Source organism: Mustela nivalis, assembly GCF_964662115.1.
Source record: "Mustela nivalis genome assembly, chromosome: 13".
Classification (NCBI taxonomy): Eukaryota; Metazoa; Chordata; class Mammalia; order Carnivora; family Mustelidae; genus Mustela; species Mustela nivalis.
The window spans coordinates 39667814-39682759 of record NC_139032.1 but is presented as its reverse complement, the minus strand read 5'-3'; the positions used below and the strand labels follow the sequence as shown (position 1 = coordinate 39682759).

General features: G+C 39.2%; 1 protein-coding gene across 13 annotated transcripts in view; it reads left to right on the top strand.

The window, feature by feature from the left end:
• Positions 1–14535, top strand: part of MPDZ (multiple PDZ domain crumbs cell polarity complex component) — a 154150-nt gene extending 139615 nt beyond the window's left edge. For all 13 annotated transcript variants that reach the window (XM_082696736.1, XM_082696734.1, XM_082696741.1 and 10 more), the window contains 12 exons: positions 1230–1375; positions 2122–2205; positions 2338–2531; positions 3228–3375; positions 4910–4996; positions 6239–6329; positions 7270–7313; positions 8170–8292; positions 9497–9601; positions 10164–10276; positions 11091–11214; positions 13108–14535. In XM_082696736.1, coding sequence (XP_082552862.1) covers positions 1230–1375; positions 2122–2205; positions 2338–2531; positions 3228–3375; positions 4910–4996; positions 6239–6329; positions 7270–7313; positions 8170–8292; positions 9497–9601; positions 10164–10276; positions 11091–11214; positions 13108–13254 — 1406 coding nt within the window. In that variant the 3' untranslated portion in view covers positions 13255–14535. The remainder of the gene's footprint in view (positions 1–1229; positions 1376–2121; positions 2206–2337; positions 2532–3227; positions 3376–4909; positions 4997–6238; positions 6330–7269; positions 7314–8169; positions 8293–9496; positions 9602–10163; positions 10277–11090; positions 11215–13107) is intronic.
• The last annotated feature ends 411 nt before the right edge of the window (positions 14536–14946 follow it).

Here is a 14946-nt window from a genome sequence, read left to right as displayed (position 1 = left end):
ACATAGGCTTTTTCTGAGATGGAAGAAAAAAATCTCTTTTGGCCTCCAGACTGAAACATTAAGTTCTTTTGACAGGTTTTTAAGGATACAGCAGTTTAAAACATATATAACATAGTTAGACAAAAAATTCTTAAAGTAATACATATCTGGTCAAAGTAATCCTTTATTTAGAAAGACTGGGTAGCTCACTGAAATGTTAAAAGGTTTTATAGAAATTGTCTCCTTTTTCAATTTTATGTTGATCCCAAAATAGCATTGTCTATAAAAATGTGAAATGCTACATGAGAATGTAACATGAGGAAATATCTTTACACCTGCTCTTACCATTTCAGGAGCAAGAATTAGTCTGTCTCTGATTTCCTAAAAAGAGAGCCTCTTGCCTAAAGCTACTCTACCAAGTGTCTCAGCTTTTTCAAAACATGACGTGTGATGTATGCTCTTTGGTATATCATAAAACATATGATATGAAGACTGTCATAAAACAAGGTTTGAAATTATAATCTCCTTGTTTTCTCATAACCTATTCTTATCTCTTCAATCCTGAGCATATATGCACCAGATTTTAATATCTGAGTTTCTAAAACATCAAGTGAGACATGCAAAGAAAGAAACTGCTTGTGAGTCTCACTTGTTTTATAAACTCAGATATTAAATCCAGTTGCTTATGTGCACAGATTTGATTACATAAGAAGAGATGTTCTAGCATAGGAAGAAAAGGAAAATCAAAATCAAAACATAAAAAGCCTTGAAATGCAGGCACCACAAGCAGAATTACTGATACGATGATGTGCTTTGTGCTTTTGTGGTCTTCCCAGAATGTGTTTTTAGATGAACACTACATACCTCCGTTCTGAGTTGTACAAATAATAATTTCATAAGAGGTTATTTGGCTCTAGTGAAGTGTGGCATATCAGCATGAAACCAGTCTCAGCTCAGCTCTCTGCTCTTGTTCCTTTACACGTATCATCCTTAGCATTTTAGAAAATGCACCATAGTGCAAAACGTAACTTTGTATCCACCACCCTAAATTAATGATGATTTAATCATTTTGTTTGATATGTTTAAAATATAACTAAAAGATTAAGGTAAATCTGAAATCTTTCTTGTTTGTAACCTTGGACCCTTTTTCTACTCTGTCCCCCACAGGCAACGAGGGGGGGGCATTTGTTGTTGATACCATCTGATCAATTTGTATTTGTATTTCTTTTCATTTTAAAATTTATTTTTAGGTACAAGCAGGTCGTCAACACCAGCGATCTTTGCTTCTGATCCTGCAACCTGCCCCATTATCCCAGGCTGCGAAACAACCATTGAGATATCCAAAGGGCGAACAGGGCTGGGCCTGAGCATCGTTGGAGGGTCAGACACTCTGCTGGTGAGGACGTTCCCCGAGGTGCTTCAGATACACAGAAGCCCCTCCAGTGAGCCCTGAAAGATCGCTATCAGGGAGAGTCCTATCTGTTTTATTAAATGAAACATAAAGGCTTAGAAAAATGCGTCATTCATTATTATTTTAAGTCATAGAGCAAACACCGAAAACTGGGTACTCGGACTTTTGTTTTAAGTAAGTGAGTGCTGACTCAATAAGATAGTTACATTTGTGATTGTGAACTTTTAGGTTCAAAATATTTCTGTTAGCTTACTGCTCTTTGCCATATTTTAATTGCCTTTTTACTGACTGGATATGGTTGGGTTGGGCCCATATTGAAAGGAGTCTGAAAAACTGGATAATTATAGACAAAATTTTCTAAATGTCAAAAATCTTTCAAAATATAATTATTGCATTTGTGGCTAAGAAAAGTGAAGTATATCGGTCAATTTCATTTGTGATAGGAAAGGTGATGTATACCTATTATATGTACATATGTATGATTTGTATGTTTCATAATTTTTATCTTTATACGTCCCTGTCATTAGAAAGATACGTAAACTTCTTTGAGTATTGTAGCAAAAATTCCATTATACTTTTCTTTTGACTTTTGATATGACTCCCTATGGATCCAGTGAGTATGTAACCCTTCACATTATGTTTAAAAGTACGGTGTATTTTGACTTCCTTTCTGTTTAGCAGTCTTAGGAAGAATGGGCTAAAGCATGAATATGTTTTGTCTGGGCCCTTAGGGTGCCATTATTATCCATGAAGTTTATGAAGAAGGAGCAGCTTGTAAAGATGGAAGACTCTGGGCTGGAGATCAGATTCTAGAGGTACCTTTATAATTAACAAAGGAAAAGCTACTCTGGGGAGGTGGTCTCTGTTTCCTTTGTTTCTTTCACTTCCTTTTTGCTCTTTCCTTATTTGACAGACCTGGGTCCTCACAGTGTCCCATTTCTGTACAGGTGAATGGGATTGACTTGAGAAAGGCCACACATGATGAAGCAATTAATGTCCTGAGACAGACCCCACAAAGAGTGCGGCTGACGCTCTACAGAGAGGAGGCTCCATACAAAGAGGAAGATGTGTATGACACCCTCACTGTCGAGCTACAGAAGAAGCCAGGGAAAGGCCTGGGATTAAGTATTGTTGGGAAGAGGTACGAATGAAGAGGGCGAACCTCATGATCTTTGGAAATGATTGAATTTCAGCCCTTTTATAGTAGTAGTCAGTCTTTATCAGCTGCTGGTGTTCTGTGAGTAGCTGTAGTCAGCCCACTCAGGAAGGGAGCTAATCTAAAGACCTCATTTTGAACTTTTTAAGTTAGTCTTTTGGGGGATCTTGAGGCTATTAGATAAAAACTATTTGGTATTTCTTTCTTTTAAAAGATTTTTTTTTATTCAAGAGAGCGAGAAAGCACAAGAACATGAGTGGGATGAGGGGCAGAGGGAGAAGCAGACCCCCTGCTGAGTTGGGAGCCCAGTGTAGGACTGGAGTCCAGGAATGCAGGATTCGATCCCGAAACCCTGGGATCATGACCTGGGCTGAAGGCAGATTCTTAACCGATTGAGCCACCTGGGCGCCTTATTTGGTATTTCTTGAGCACCTACTGTGTGACAGGGAATACATTAAGTTCTAGGGAACATGTTAAATAAGACATGGTTCCTGACCTTAAAAAACTCATTTTGGTCAATGAGAATTAAATATGTTCTTGCAACAAAGAATTCCATTGATGAGAGACAGAGACATACTGTGAGGGAGCTGCGGCAGCAGAGGAAAAGGGTTGAGGAAGAAGACACACTGACAAGCAGAAACCTTGTCAGAAAAGGGGTGAAATTCCAAATTATGTTTACAGAAATGATACTGGAGTATTTGTGTCAGACATCGTCAAAGGCGGGATTGCCGATGCAGATGGAAGACTGGTGCAGGGAGACCAGATACTGACGGTGAATGGAGAGGATGTCCGTAACGCCACCCAGGAGGCTGTGGCTGCTTTGCTAAAGGTAAAGCTCGAAGGCTGGCAAGGACTCCATGCAGCAGGATGGGAGAAGGAAGGTACTCACTGGGCGACCACGGTCAAATAAGCACTGAGTGCTCTTTATTTAAAATGTTTTCTCAGATGAGGCACATTTCTAGGTAAGATAACCATATTTTAGTGATAAATTTCTAAATAATAAATCTGTGATAGCTCTTTATTATACTGTGTATTTTTTTATTATTAAATAAAAGACTTTCCAAGGTAGACATCCACTAAGGCCCCAGAGCTGGTAAATCAGAGAGTAAGATTTAAACCTGTATGTCTAACTCTAAAAATCCAGGATCTCAAAATACCTCACTGTGCTTTCACCTTAGACAATACAGTACTTTTTCCATGCCTGTGATTTCTGTGTCAGAGGTCACAGGGAAGTTGTCTTCAATTCTTATTTTGTGTTTATAGCTATGTGGCTTATTTCAGGATGGTGTAATTGGTCTGCTGGTTGTAGGTGTGGCGATAGAGAGTTTGCCCAGTTATCTGTTAAGGACAAAACAAGTTGTCGTGGTCACGGTTGTCTTACTGTTTCTGTTTCATTTTGTAAGCCTTGAGTTGGTGTATTTGGCATATCTAAACCAGTATGCTTCATGAGATAGTAGCTCGATTCTCAGTCTCTCTCCTCCTCAGCACAGTCTCCATGTAAACCTTGAGGTTGTGAGACAGACACTGGGTATTGCTGCTGCTGCTGCTGCTTGATGTTATTCTTTTTTATGTTTTAGAAGGGCTCTTTCCACAAAGGATTGGAGGTATCCTTGTCTATGGAAATCCCAAAAGGATTTATTTTTTTTAAATTTATTATTTATTTATTTATTGTTTTTTATTAACATAGAACATATAACAAATAACATGCATTATTTGCCCCAGGGGTACAGGTCTGTGAATCATCAAGCTTACTCACTTCACAGCACTCACCATAGCACATACCCTCCCCTGTATCCATAACCCAGCCACCCTATCCCTAAACCTCTACCCCCCAGCAACCCTCAGTTTGTTTTGTGAGATTAAGAGTCTCTTATGGTTTGTCTCCCTCCTGATCCCAGCTTGTTTCATTTTTTTCCCTCTCTTCCCCCCAACAACCCCCCGCCCTGCTTCTCAAATTCCTCATATCAGGGAGATCATATGATAATTATCTCTCTCTGACTGACTTATTTCACTCAGCATAATACCCTCCAGTTCCATCCATGTTGTTTCAAATGGCAAGATTTCATTTCTTTTGACGGCTGCATAGTATTCCCTTGTATATATATATACCACATCTTCTTTATCCATTCATTTGTTGATGGACATCTAGGTTCTTTCCGTAGTTTGGCTATTGTGGACATTGCTGCTATAAACATTTGAGTGCATGTGCCCCTTCGGATTACTACACTTAGTCTTTAGGGTAAATACCCAGTAATGCAATTGCTAGGTCATAGGGTAGCTCTGTTTTCAACTTTTTGAGGAACCTCCATGCTGTTTTTGTAGCATCTTATTTAAACAGTTTCCTAAAACAACCACTCCACTAGTGTTCCCTAGGCACAGTGACCTTGGAAGTTGGAAGAATCAAAGCCGGTCCATTTCATTCAGAGAGGAGGCCTTCTCAAAGCAGCCAGGTGGGTAGCTGTGGGGTTCATCAGGGTGACGTAGTCCAAGGGCCAGAGCAACTCCACGATGGCCCTGAGGGGGTCCACGCACAGGCTGGGTCTCCGGCAGCTGGGCAGAGGGGGCTGCAGTCTGATGTGGGAAGAGCCACGGGTGAGCATGGACAGGTGAACACAATGGAGCCCTTGAGTAGTTTGCAAGTCACTCTCAAGAATTTCCTTTCAACTGTTCTTTGTTTCTCTTCCCATAATTGTGCAAATTAACCAATTAATATCTGTAAAGCCTACTAAGGTGATGTATTTTTAAAGTATTTTATAACAAACATTTATCAGTATTCAACTGAAAAAATTCCATGTCAGGTGAACTGTAGAAGCTTGCCACCGTGGATGAAGCTCACAGCCGTGTCTGTTCAGGGTGCGGCATGCCCCTCCTCACGTGTGTCTGCATCAGCCTATCCTTAAAGACCCTTTACTCAGCCCTTCAACAGTACCATTCATTTCCAGTTGACCCTATTTCACAGTTTCTTCATAAGCCCCAGTCTATGTACAACATCAGTTTAAATTTAGCTTGAATGAAACTATGAATCTATGAAAAGCCACTTAAATTTTAGTTTGTTGGAATCAATCTCATTTATTCTTTTAGCTTTAATTTGTTTAGGTCACTAGGCAAATTATTTCATAAAAAGAAAAAAAATCAGGGCGCCTGGGTGGCTCAGTGAGTTAAAGCCTCTGCCTTCGGCTCAGGTCATGATCCCAGGGTCCTGGGATCGAGCCCCGCATCGGGCTCTCTGCTCAGCAGGGAGCCTGCTTTCTCCTCTCTCTCTCTGCCTGCCTCTCTGCCTACATGTGATCTCTGCCTGTCAAATAAATAAATAAAATACTAAAAAAAAAATAATTAGATTTCAAATTATCAAATGCCACTGTTGCTTAACTGTTACTTCACAGACATTTCTCTCTAGATGCAATAAAAGAATTTAATTCTGTTGGGACACCTGGGTGGCTCAGTTGTTAAGTGTCTGCCTTCGACTCAGGTCATGATCCTGGGGTCCTGGGATCAAGTCCTGCATCAGGCTCCTTGCTCGGTGGGGAGCCTGCTTCTCTCTCTCCCTGTGCCTGCCACTCTGTCTGCTTGTGCTCTCTCTCTCTGTCAAATAAATAAATAAAATCTTTTAAAAAAATTTAATTCTGAAATAAGTGGTATTTAGGGGATATTATTACTTCAACACTTTCTAAAATAATTGTTGTGATTTGTAGATGAGTGAAGGCAGCCTGTCGTCATTCACTTTCCCGCTTTCCGGATCCAGCACTTCTGAGTCCCTAGAAAGTAGCTTGAAGAAGAATGCACGTAAGATTGGTTTGATATTTTCAGCATGATTTATTGGTTTGAATTTTGGTAACCAACACTGGTTTTTTTTTCCCCTGTATTAATTTACCTCTAAGATCTCGTTCCCCAGATCTTTTCATACTTTAATATGGGTACAAAGGTGTGTGTTGGCAAATACTCTGAACAACGTGAAGCTGTGTCTTTGTTGTTTCGTTTTTCCATTTGTTGTTTTATCTATAAGATACATGAAACATTACTATCCTGATTCTGTAATTTTTCTTACTAAGCAGACTGGTGTGCTTGATTTTTATTTTCTTTTTCTGTTTAATCTAACACCAATAATTCAGAAGATGCTATTAAGTGAAGACTTCTTTTTCCATGAAGACTGCAAAAATTTTGATTGAGAAAATTAGTGTGATCCTCCTGTGTTTTAATTACATGAAATCATGATGCAGAGGGTTTTTTGGCTTGGAGCATTAGTTGAAAGTTGTTCAAATTGAAGAACTAACCATATGGCAATCTCTGTTTGCAATGTGACTAATATTCTAGAAATTTAGCCACTTAAGTCCATGAATTCCTTTTAATGTGTCCATGACTTTATTTTTCTCAGCTGTGCACATGTGTCTTTCTATCCAAAGCCTGTTCTGCCCTTGACTCATTCAAAGTGGATTATGCAGTTATATAATCAACGATTAAAATAAGAAGGAAGAAATGGGGTGGTATGCACATTTTTCCAACCGGAAAAATAAAGATTCCTTGTGTGAGACAGATTTAGTCATATGTACTGGCAACTTTGAGCACCCTCTCTCTTTATTTAAAAAAAAAAAAATATATATATATATATATATATATATATATATATATATATATAGTATCTCAGTTCCATTCTAGCTTCAGGCATTGACTAAAATTTAATCGAACATAAAAATACTTTAATAACCATATTTTTTTCACTTTACAGTGGCATCTGAAATACAGGGATTAAGAACAGTTGAAATAAAAAAGGTAACTTGGGGAAGAGAGAATGACATAAACTCTGTTGACCTCAGGGGCATCTCCATGTGTATTTTCGTATTAGCTGTCTCACTATTTTACCATAGCATCAGAAAAATTATGTGTTGTATACAGTGGGAATACCACAGTAGTGTTCACTGAATTTCCTGGTCATAGGCCGTTATATGAAAAATCATTGTTGGCGTATCCTGTATTGCCAAGAACAGCTTCCACCCAACCCCACACAAGGTGTCGCCCCAACTCTCACTTCTCGTACTGCGAAGCAAGCCTCTCTGCCTCCCATAGATCCTTCTTATTCCCATGAAACAGATTCCCTGGACAGCCGTGCACAAGAGAGAACACAAAAGCAGCTACAGCTTATTGAGCCTTTGCTCTCTGCTGAGCGTTCTTGTAGACTTATCATGCTATCATCGTCTCGTGTGGTATCTTCGGCGAGCCCCCTGGGAGGGCTCCTCTGAGCTCCATTTTGTCCGTGAACATCTAGTAACTTATTAGGAGGGCCGAACTTGGTCAGGTCCCAACATCTATAAGTGTGAGTTCCTGGCTTTGAAGACATCTCTCTGATTCCAAAGTTAGGATCTTTCACTTCATCAGTATACCTGCTTTTCGTCATCCCCACTGCATGATTTTCATTTAATGTGTTTTGATTCCTTTTATTTCCTGGACAGATGCTTCTTTTCCTAAGTCACGCTAAGGACCCATGTCAAATGAAGTAATACAGTTTCCCTGAGCTGCATTACCTCACACCTCCAAGACCTGAGCTGACTGTACAGCATCGGGCCAAAGAAACCAAACATCAATTTAAAATATCACATTGACTGAAATATTTTCATCTCTTGCATGCCAGGGGCCTACTGACTCACTGGGAATCAGCATTGCTGGAGGAGTGGGCAGCCCACTTGGGGATGTTCCTATATTTATTGCAATGATGCACCCGAATGGAGTTGCAGCTCAGACCCAGAAACTCAGAGTAAGTTCTACCCATAACCGCGGCAGCCCTCGCAGATCTGGCAAAAGGTTTCATAAACCCTTTGAATGTCATCTCTTGTTGCAGCCAGTTTTCAGTGCCTGTATCTGCTTTTAAATCCCTAATCTGACTGTGGCAGGTTGGCTTTGAGCAAAGGTAAAGAAAACGGAGAGAGAGAGTTTGCTGTGGCATGCAGATTGAAAAGTAAATGAGACGGGAAGATCTGCTCTTGTTTCTTACTACTTTTTACTTGTCTCCAACTCTGTGAAATAAGTTAAAACAAGGTGATTCAGAACACCAGTATGAGATGAAATTTTCTCCTTACGTGTGTCACTGGCTTAAATGCCACTGCAACATCATTAAATTGAAAACTATCATTTATGTTGCAATTGATCATCCATTTTGCAGAAGTTTCATATAAGTGTGATTTACGTAGTGAAACTATACCAAAAGTGCTTCAGAGTTGAGGGATTATGCTGAGGTGGAGCCCTGTTGATGCTCCCTGTCCAGTTCTGCAATCAGGTGACTATTCCATTCAGGTCTCAATGAAGTAAAATCTGTGTGGCCTCATGGGTCACAGAGGGTCTCACAACTTAACCACTTAGTTTAGTCCCTACACTAGAAATGGTTCAGTCTCTTTTGATATCTGAGCTTGTGACTGACTGGCACTTACAAATCGGTAATTGCACGTAGCGGAAAACTTCTCTGTGCTGGACTGATGGTGAATACTTGGGCGTCTGTGGTGGCGGCTCAGCTCCGCCCTGGGAAAGCGGTGAAGGAGCAGGGCTGTCTTCCATCCAGGCTTCGTCAGCAAAAACAAGCCGCTGGCCAGGCCTGGCCTTGAGTCCCAGCTGACTTGGAGTCCTAGTTAACGTGTGTAATAAAAACATCTAAAGAGATTCTGGGTTTTAAATGTTAACAGATATTTTATTCTTTAATAAGAAACTGTCTCTTCCCCAGGAGAAGTGAAGAGAGGGAAGAATGGTTTTCCCCCTTCCCCTGGAGACTACCCAACTGCATCGTCATGCAGTTGGGGCTTCTTTCTGTTGGGGCTAATTCTTGAAATTACCCGCTTCCCCGATTGTAGTTCAGTTGCTGAGAGCAGTGTGTACGTGATGTGCGGGTAGAGAAGGAGCTCACTGTTCCGGTCCCGCCTCACTCTCCACGGCTGCTTTAGCAGATGGCTGGTTTCTTGTCTCCCTTGCAGGTTGGGGACCGGATTGTCACTATCTGCGGCACTTCCACGGAGGGGATGACTCACACCCAAGCAGTTAACTTACTGAAAAATGCCTCTGGCTCCATTGAAATGCAGGTAAAGAGTTGTATCCCAAGCACTCTTCACAGTCTGGGTGGCGAGAGACATAGGAGCTGTAAGCATTAGAGCAGTAGAAGTTCTTAAATCTCCTGATATTATTTCATTTACTATTTCCCACGAACATAAATGATTACACTGAGAGTTCTGAGAAAGTATGTTTGAAGCATTTTATCCTGATGAGTTTATTGTTTGATACTTTATATCTAAAGAAAAAAAAATACAGGGTCTTAGCTACAAATGATTAATGGCTAGAATGTTAAGTGGTATGAGTGGCTGTTTATTCTAAAGCTCTTAAAAAAAAAATAACTGCATTTGAGACCATGTTTGAAAACATCAAAGAACTTTGCAGAATTGAATTACTAAAAGATGTTTCCTGTCAGTTGAAGAGGCCTCTGGACCTTGTGAAATTTCTCTTTATGTTGTATATCAGGTTCACAGAAATGATTAAGTAGACAATAAGGGACATGTTTTAATCCAAATGCTATTTTTGAAGGAGTTACTGATGTCTCCCTGCCTAGCCACAGGAACATGTGTCTTTCTCTGTTTCTCCCACGCACAGGTAGTCGCTGGAGGAGATGTGAGTGTGGTCACAGGTCATCAGCAGGAGCCGGCTAGTTCTGGTCTTTCTTTCACTGGGCTGACGTCAAGCAGCATATTTCAGGAGGATTTAGGGTGAGCGCATATACTGTGGTTTCTGTGTCCCTACCATTCACATAAAGGTGAAAAAACAAGAGACGAAGTTTGAGATACGAAAACCAAGTGTTTCTAAACTGTTAAATAATTGTGGCATGGATTTAGTTCATCATGTAGAGACAGGTAGCATGCCACTATCCTTCCCACGGTTTTGGCTCTACGTTCTTTGGCGGCCATTTTCGTCTTGACATCACTACCCTGTGTGACATGAAAGGAATCTTTTGAAATCTTCTGCCATTTTGAAATTCCAACATTACCAACCCATTTACTAAATCATCCTTTTGATTAAAAAACTCACAGTTCCCCAGCATGTGCGTACAAAAGAGTTGAACCATAAAGAGAGGGGAAGAGAGGAACATTTGAGAATTTTTAAATAATGTGATGCAGGCTTTACATTGCTAGTAATGGCTGTTTCTCTCTGAGCTTGGGAGTCCTGATGTTTCTGACTTACTCCACCGTTAGAACTCTGTGCTGTAACCTTCTTCCTTTAAGGAACCTGGGGAAAAAATGTGCACGCCTGCAGTGAGAACGTGTCGTGAGCATGTTAGTTTAGGGGAACTGTAAATGAGTAGTAGATGTAGGGTGTTAAATAGGATTTTGTGGATTATGTAAATTTAAAATACTGATCACAGCATGCATGGACAGGGCAGGCACCCCCAAAATACCCATGATATACTCACTGTCAGTAGCACTGAGATTTGTATTGGTTCTACGTGGATGTCAGATAATCCGTAACTTACAGGTATGAATTTAAAATTGAAACCCTCTTTTTTCTTTCTTCCCTTTACTGTAGACCTCCTCAGTGTAAATCTATTACACTAGATCGAGGACCAGATGGCTTAGGCTTCAGCATAGTAGGAGGATATGGAAGCCCTCATGGAGACTTACCCATTTATGTTAAAACAGTGTTTGCGAAGGTAAGCTTGCACATTTTAACCACCCCCGTCCCCCCAAACATTCATTAATAGTGGTCAGCAGCTGGCTTATTAGTTTATGGCCTGAGGTAACGCCAAATGGTTAACAGTTGATCATTTTCTTTTGGAACTCCCTTCAGGAACAAGTCATTAAATATTTTTGTTCAATTTGAGGTTTAGTTATGTTTAAAGGAAAATAGGCTCAAATTGAAATTCCATGGGAACACTTGACAATATGCAATAAAAATATTAATGAACTTTAGTTTGACAGTAATGCCCGATTTTTTTATCCTTTGAAAACAGGTTGCTTTTGACTAAATGTCTTTTGAAAATGGGATATTTTAAATATGTATGCTATAGAGGGCTGGCATTTCTTTTCCTTTGTGGTTTTTTTTTTTTTTTTTTTTGGTTTGGTAATATAGAACAGACACAGAAAAGTATGTAAAATAGGTACATAGGTTAAATAACTAATAGAGCATTTATCTGCATTTAATTTTATTGAATAAAATAGAAAAATCACAACTGAAAAAATTGCAGAGTATCCAGGAGCTCTGTCACCTGCAGTAAATCTGCTATTTGCAATTAGGGAATTCAGTTTTTTAAAAAATTGCATTTAGTTGTAATGATATAGTAAGCTATTTTAAGCATGTTTAAAATAAGAATAAATTTATTGCAACATTGGGGAAGCTGTTAAAATAATTCAAACCCATATAATTATTGTTAATATGTTCTTAAGACACTTTTTCAGGAGCTCCAAAATTGGACACAATTTCCTGCAGGAGAAAATCTGGAACCTCATGATTTTACAGTGCAAAGGAGCAAACAAACCTTACTGCCGACCTATTAAACAGTTTGACCCAAGGCTTCAGATTAGCGCGTCATCCTTTTAAAGTGCCTACCTGTGGAGGTTTTATTCCATTATTTTGAAAAAGAATTATTATTTTTAACCAACTTAAAGTGCTGTATCTACAGCAACCTAGTTATAGGCTTAATTTATGAGATTTTTTTAAAAGCCATTGGTATGTCCAAAAATACAAACAGCATTTGTCAGTGAATAGAAGAGTCATGCAGTCCGTTTCTTCAGCCTTGGAACAATTTATTTAAGGCATGCTAGTTAGAACATATTTTAAGAATTTCATCATTATGGATTCCTCATTAACTTTTCCATATTTTTAATCTTATATTTAATTGCATAATTGCCTACTATAAGCATGCCTTAAGATGGGATTCTTTTTCACACAGCAATGTCTGTGTTTAATCTGAATCATTTTAAGGCCCATAAGAAATATGAAGACTCCACACACCCTGGGAAAGTAAAGAACAAGCAGCTCGAGCAGCCTCTTCAAGCTGCAAAAAGAATTATAGTTAGACTTTTTAGGACTCGCGTTCTACCCTGCCCTTGTCAACGTGTGTGTGGCCTTCATGTTTCTGCATACCTTCGGGTTCCATGGCCTCATGCCCATGTCCTGTAAACCTGCTTTTGTTCCTGTCCAGTCCTTTGTCGTCTTCTGTAGACTTCTTTACAGGATAAAAAAAAAAAAAAAAAAAAAACTCTGGATCCTATGAAATCATTCTCCCTAGGCAAATTCCCAAATATTCTTTATTAATTTGAGTTCCCACCAACTGCTGTGCCGAATGGCCAAAAAACCATCCAACTAATCTGTTGACTGCTGGATTCTCTCTGCACTTGGAATCTTGGTGGTAAAACCATTATAGGAGCAAGACCTCCTTTGTGTCTGCTCATCATTGCAGATGAGCAATGGCGCACCCCGGGAGCACCGAGGGCATGTGTGTGTACATGTAGAGCAATTTGCATTCTTGTTTTGATCTTCTTCTGTTGTGTAGCTGCGAGGCAGCATTTTTTGAGAAGCAAACAAGCCTACTTTCTAATTGCAGGGAGCAGCCTCCGAAGACGGGCGTCTCAAAAGGGGTGATCAGATCATTGCTGTCAATGGGCAGAGTCTGGAAGGGGTGACCCACGAAGAAGCTGTGGCCATCCTTAAGCGGACGAAGGGAACTGTCACTTTAATGGTTCTCTCCTGAATTTACTACAGAGTGGGGCTAACTTGGCCCCCGCTCTGTCCCACACTGTGAAGGGAACGGAACTGATCTCGTGGATGACTTTCCCTGTGCCATCTTCTTCAAGCTCTTCAGAACTCTAGGAGGGGGGTGAAGTACCACTTAAGTTTGTTTTTCTCATGTGGAAATGATTTTCTTGCAACCTAGCATCATTTTTCCTTTCTCCTTGGATTTTGTGAACATAAACTCAAAGGGAAGGACTGTGTGTGTAGGTAAGCCCTGTCCTTTGTAAAGATGTCTGACATTCAGCCGTCACGTGTGCAGAAATTACGATGTGCTGAACATGTGTTCATAGAGAACATGTGTTTATAGAGAAAGAAGAAAATAATTCCAAACTGAATGTAAGAGAAATGGCTTTAGTAAATTAGGGTGAGAATGAAAATATAAAATAAAGAAGAAAATCTCAAATTTTATTTAAAAAATACTTCATTTTATCAGTAACTCCTCTCCCAATTTCTAACTAGAAAACAGTTATCTCTATTAGAAATCCTAAAAAATATACTCTCAGTATTTACAGTATTTGACTATTATAAAACATCGCATCTCCTACCTTTAATATGCACATATGTATTTAATTCCTAAAGTGGGTTCCTAAGATTGAGTAAATAGCGATTATATGTAACAGTGTCCTAAGTTGATAAAGAACACAGCTTATGCAAATCTCGATGTTCATTTTTATTTTTGACCTGTTATAAAATATTTCCATGTTTCTGTAACTAAGATGGTGATGCCACCCACTACTGACTATAGTTTCTCTAGAAAGCAGCCGTGCTAGCCATGGAGGAACATGGAAGTCTCTCAGAATCCTTAATGCTGGTTTAAACTGATGCAACACTAAAAATGCACGCTGTGCAATTGGTCTTCAGTTACTATTAATCTTAATGACAGAGAAAAAAGCAACGTGTTAGTAATTATTTTGGTTGTGTGCCATTAGTAAATTGATAGAAAAATTAAGGGGATTAACATAACTTCATTTCATTGCCTTATATTAACATCTTATAATACAATAGTTTAAGACTAAGGGAAACAGATGGAGCTGTTTATTGAGACAACTGGTGAGGAATTATCATGTGTTCATTCCCATTTTAGAGCGTGAAACTCCTACATTAGAATATATAAAGTCACTTTAAATATTATCTATATTTGTAACAGAAGTAGTGTACAGATATTTTATTATAGCACTTTTGTGTAAATGGAGAACTGAAGTGAATAAATAACAAGTTTCATGGTGCACAAATAAAGAAACAGGCGTATTTTTTTGTTTGTTCTTTTTACTGGGAAAAAGCTCCATTATATTGTTCAAGATTTACAATTTAAAATTGGTTTCTATCCTAACTGAACACATGGTGTCCATAGTTACAATCAGAACTTTGGATGCCATGATGAAAAACTGGATGTTTCTTACATCCAGAAGTTTTCCTAATACTGAAGTGTCCTGTCTCTGTCTGGTTTTCCAGAGGTGCTGTATTAATGCAGTAACATTGTGAATTGTTCTTGGAGGTAGTAGAGTTAAAGCTAGTTCAGAAAGAAGAAGTCATAATGAAGTTATTACGTTAATAGATGCAAAACTTCTGATTTGAACACTGAGCAAGGAATTAGGGAACACTTGTTCTGCTCGTTTTGCCCCTCACTAGCCAATGAATGTGTGCATTCCGT